At 62.1% G+C, this 3,994-nt stretch overlaps 1 protein-coding gene across 1 annotated transcript in view; it reads right to left on the minus strand.

The window, feature by feature from the left end:
* The window catches only part of PATL2 (PAT1 homolog 2), a 7,950-nt gene that overhangs the window by 2,626 nt on the left and 1,330 nt on the right, over positions 1 to 3,994 (minus strand). The window contains exons 2-12 of the mRNA XM_035899362.1: positions 3,351 to 3,453; positions 2,838 to 3,160; positions 2,598 to 2,666; positions 2,422 to 2,487; positions 1,883 to 2,050; positions 1,681 to 1,767; positions 1,018 to 1,172; positions 827 to 910; positions 609 to 747; positions 362 to 482; positions 192 to 289 (exon numbers count right to left, since the gene is read on the minus strand). Coding sequence (XP_035755255.1) covers positions 192 to 289; positions 362 to 482; positions 609 to 747; positions 827 to 910; positions 1,018 to 1,172; positions 1,681 to 1,767; positions 1,883 to 2,050; positions 2,422 to 2,487; positions 2,598 to 2,666; positions 2,838 to 3,160; positions 3,351 to 3,453 — 1,413 coding nt within the window. The remainder of the gene's footprint in view (positions 1 to 191; positions 290 to 361; positions 483 to 608; positions 748 to 826; positions 911 to 1,017; positions 1,173 to 1,680; positions 1,768 to 1,882; positions 2,051 to 2,421; positions 2,488 to 2,597; positions 2,667 to 2,837; positions 3,161 to 3,350; positions 3,454 to 3,994) is intronic.

Consider the following 3,994-nt stretch of genomic DNA (forward strand, 5'->3'; position numbering starts at 1 on the left):
ACACGTCGCAATTGCAGGGACGCCCCCCGCCCCAGCCGCACACCCCATCCCACAGGGCTTGGGGCAGTGCCCACGCTTGATTGCAGCAATTCCTAAAGCTCCTGCTAAAGGCACTCCAGGGCCTGGGGGAAGCTTGGAGCAGCATCCCCAGGCATCCGGGGCACCAACCAGCCCGACTCCCCCTCACCTACCTCCTCCACCAGGGCATGGTGCACAGCATCGATGGCCCGGCGAGGGCTGTAGCAGGTAGACACCGCGACCTGACCCAGCGAGCCTGCGATGCGCACCACTGGAAGAGAGATGGGACCTGGTGAGACCACATCCTGCAACCCCTGGCCCAGCCCCCACCCCAGGCCCTCACCAGAGTCATATGTCTCCACTTTCTGGATGAACGGTGTGACCAGCTTGGGGGGCTCCTGCTTGTTGCGCCGGCCAAGCAGCTCCTCCTCCACCTGTTTGTGCTCCAGCCGCTGGTAGTATGTCTGTAATGACACGCATAGCTAGGAGGGAAGCTACCATGAGCCCAAGCACCCCCCTGGCTTCCAAAGGGATGAAGCTCCAGCCCCAAGGAGCAGGGTGAAGCACTGGTGCTGCCACCAGGAGCTCACCTGGTAGTAGTAGTCATCATCCATGTTCTCACTCTGCAGCTGAATCATCTCCACCTTGATGACCCAGTCCTTCTCCTTGGAGGTCATCAGCCCAGCATACAGATCCACTTTAGGAGACCACAGCTTCTTGGGGGACATGCTGGCAGGGAAGAAGATCACTGTTGTGACTGCCCAGCACCCCACCACCACCCCGCAGCTGCCTGGGACCCCCCCTTTACCTCTGCGCCTGCCCGCCTTGCTGCTGCTGCTGAGTCAGGATCCGCTGGTGCTGGGGGTGCAGCTGGGTCATATGGCTGGGCACACTGCAAGGGAGACAGAATGGGGCCTGGGGACTCAGCACCCTCACTAGAGCCATCCCCTGCAGGGCTCTTCTGGTCCCACCCAGGCACCCCACTCCTTGTCCTGCTACCTGAGGTTCAGCTGGCCGCTGGCTGACGGACTGAAGAAGACTGTGGGGTCCAAAGAGGGAGACATAGGACCGAAGTGCATGGCAAGAGACCGTGGTGGGCTGCTGATATTGGGCGACAGGGGCTGGAATGGGGTGGGAGCTGCATACCCAGTGGTCTGGAGAGGAAGAGAGAAGCATTCAGGTGTCCAAGCCTTCCCCTCTGAGGGGCCTGGAGGGATCTGCCAGCTCTGTGCTGGCTTTTGGCTCCCACCCTTGCAGGGGCCACTCTCTCCCTGTGTGGAGGGGATGCGTGGGGCACCACGGCAAGGGGATACCCTCCAGGATCCTGCCGCTAAGGCTGGGCAAGGCAAGGGGACCCTGGCGTCACCAGGGATTGCACACCCCAGGTCCATCACCACCATCCCAGCGTGACACCGAGCACACCACCATGCCCGGTGCAGGTCCCCTGTGGACATCGGGACAAACAGATTTACAAAGCAACGGCTACACGAGCAGCTCCACCTTCCCCATCGGCAAGACACCAGAGACATGCTCTCACAATTAGATGGAGCTGCAAAGTCTGCCCTGGACATCAGAGCTTTGGGAAGGCACCATCCCTGTCCCCTGGCACTCCAGGGCCACCTCAGAGGGGACACGGTGGTGGCTCACAGCCCCATGTGTTACCTGGTTGGAAGCAAAGAGCAGAGAGGGTCTGCGAGACGGCGTGAAGGGCCGAGGAGAGCACTGGGAGCGAGGCACCAGAGATGACTGCTGCAGGGCAGGAGACGGGAGGTGTCACTGGGACAAGCCTGTCCTCAAGGCGGCACCTCTGGGGAGAGGAGGACAGAGGAAGAGGGGACGCAAGAGCCCCCCCAAAACCCATTACCTGCTGGAGAAAGCGCTGGGGGAAGGACTTGGGGGACATCACTCTGAAGTCAGGGCGCTTGAGCCGGGGAGAGCCCCCGTAGCCCCTCTGCACAGGGGAGCTGAGGAAGTCGAGAGCCATGTTGGTGGATGGTGGGGGCCTCTCCAGGACCTGGAGGATGGCTTTATCCTGAGGGGAGGAGACAGCAGGAGATGGGAAAGGGGCCCAGCTGGGATCAGTTTAGCTCCCACAGCATCAGGCAGCTCACCAAAGCCTTTGGTTGTTGCTCAGCCAAGGGCACCAGGCCCCCATCCAGTGTGCAACAACAGGGGACCCACAGGGACACCCGGCATGGGGGTCCCAGTCCTCCCAAACTGAACAGCTTTACTTTCAAAACCAGGCTCTGCTTGGGGTGGACACCTCCACCCTTAGCCTTGGCACCCAAGAGACACATCCTTGTACCTCCAGACCCATGACGAGGCTTTGCAGGTGCCCCAGTTGCCCCAAATCACGCACGGGGCCCTTGGCCGTTCCCTGAGGGCCTGGCTGGGGATACCTACCTCCAGCACGTGGTGGGGCGGTACGCTGCCAGGGCAGGAGCCCCATACTGTGGGATCCATTGCCAGCTGTAAGGCAGGGAGATAGTCAGCACAGGGAAGACAGACAGGAGAAGAGGGGCAGGGAACATGGCAGGGGCCACTCAGCCTTGTCACTGGACAGGAGGAGACATTTTTACCATGTCCTCTTTGCCAAACTCTGCCCAGCAAGCACCAATCCTGCTGTCCAGCACTGCCGAGTCCAGGCTCTACAAGCAAAGAACAGGTTACATGCACAGCAGGACTTCCTCCCTCGGGCAGGGACCAAACTGATGCCCTCCATAGGGCAGGACCCACAGGTGCAGGGATGGAGGGGGGAGCAGCAGGGTCCCTGCCATCCCCTCCGCCTGCCATCCCCTCCCTCTCCGCTCACACGTCACCTCCAGCGTGGGTTTGCTCTGCACGGCTCTCATCACTGCTGGGTCTCCCAGGTCATAGGGCTCCTCACAGGACTCCTGGTCTTCCTCCTGTTCCTCAGTCCCCAGCTCCTCCTCCTCTTCCTCCAACTCAGAGCCAACCTGCTCGACCTCTGGCTCCATCCCACCTTCCTCCTGGGGCTCTCCCAGTTCCTCCAGCTGCTCAGCCGTGCCGGGCCCCAGTTGTTCCCTGGCCTCCATCTCTTCCACCACCGCTTCGGCCAGCTCAGGGCTCATCTCTGGAGGCATCAGGGGTTTTGTGGCCTCCTCCTCGGTGGAGTCTCGGTCTTGTCAGGGGGGGGAAGCAGAACACATTGAAGTGGGTGAGAGCCTGGGCAGTGCCTGCCGGTGTCCCCACTCCCAACCTAGCCCCTCACCAGGCAGGAGAACACCTTTCTCCCCTCCCCACCTCCATCCTCTTCACCCCACTGGGTGCTGGCTGATCTCCCCAACCCTGAGGCTCCCCCAAGATCTTACCTAACCCAAAAGTCATCTCGTTGTACAGGTCAAGCTCTTCATCCTCCTCAGCCATCTCTTCCAGCAGAGGTGCATCTTCCACCAGCAGGTAGTCCTCGAGGATCTGCAGGCAAAAGCAGCAGGGTCCCTGCTCAGGGAGGCAGGCAGGGAAGGGGTAACCCTAACCTGCCCCTAAGTGGGGGGCACCTAACCTCCCCCCCACCCCGCTGGTGGTGCCAGGCAGACCCCAGGGCTCACAGACCCTCCACAGCTGCAAAGGGAAGAGCAGGAGCCACCAGGGAGGGCAGGACCCACTGGCTCAGTGCAGGGTAGGAGCCCACTGAAGCCTGCCAGGACCAGGGCTGTGGCCGCCTGGAGGCGACGGTGGCCCCTAGCAGCACGGGGGACGCCAGCATGGAACAGCACCCGTGTGGGTAGTGCTGAGGGACACCATTAGGCTTCAGAGTGAACGCCCCGTTACCAGGGCACAAACAGCACGGAAGCACAAGGCAGGGAAGGGCATCCCGCTAGCACCTCCGGGATGGCGTCTTCTCTAGTACCAACCGCTCCCGGGAGAGCCAACACCGGGAAGGGCGGCCCCGGTGCAGCCGGTACCGAGTAAGGGTGGTGGGCGTGACCCGGGGCAACGGGAAAGGAGGCGGCCG

Source organism: Egretta garzetta, unplaced genomic scaffold (genome assembly GCF_000687185.1).
Source record: "Egretta garzetta isolate BGI_Z169 unplaced genomic scaffold, ASM68718v1 scaffold287, whole genome shotgun sequence".
NCBI classification, from domain to species: Eukaryota; Metazoa; Chordata; class Aves; order Pelecaniformes; family Ardeidae; genus Egretta; species Egretta garzetta.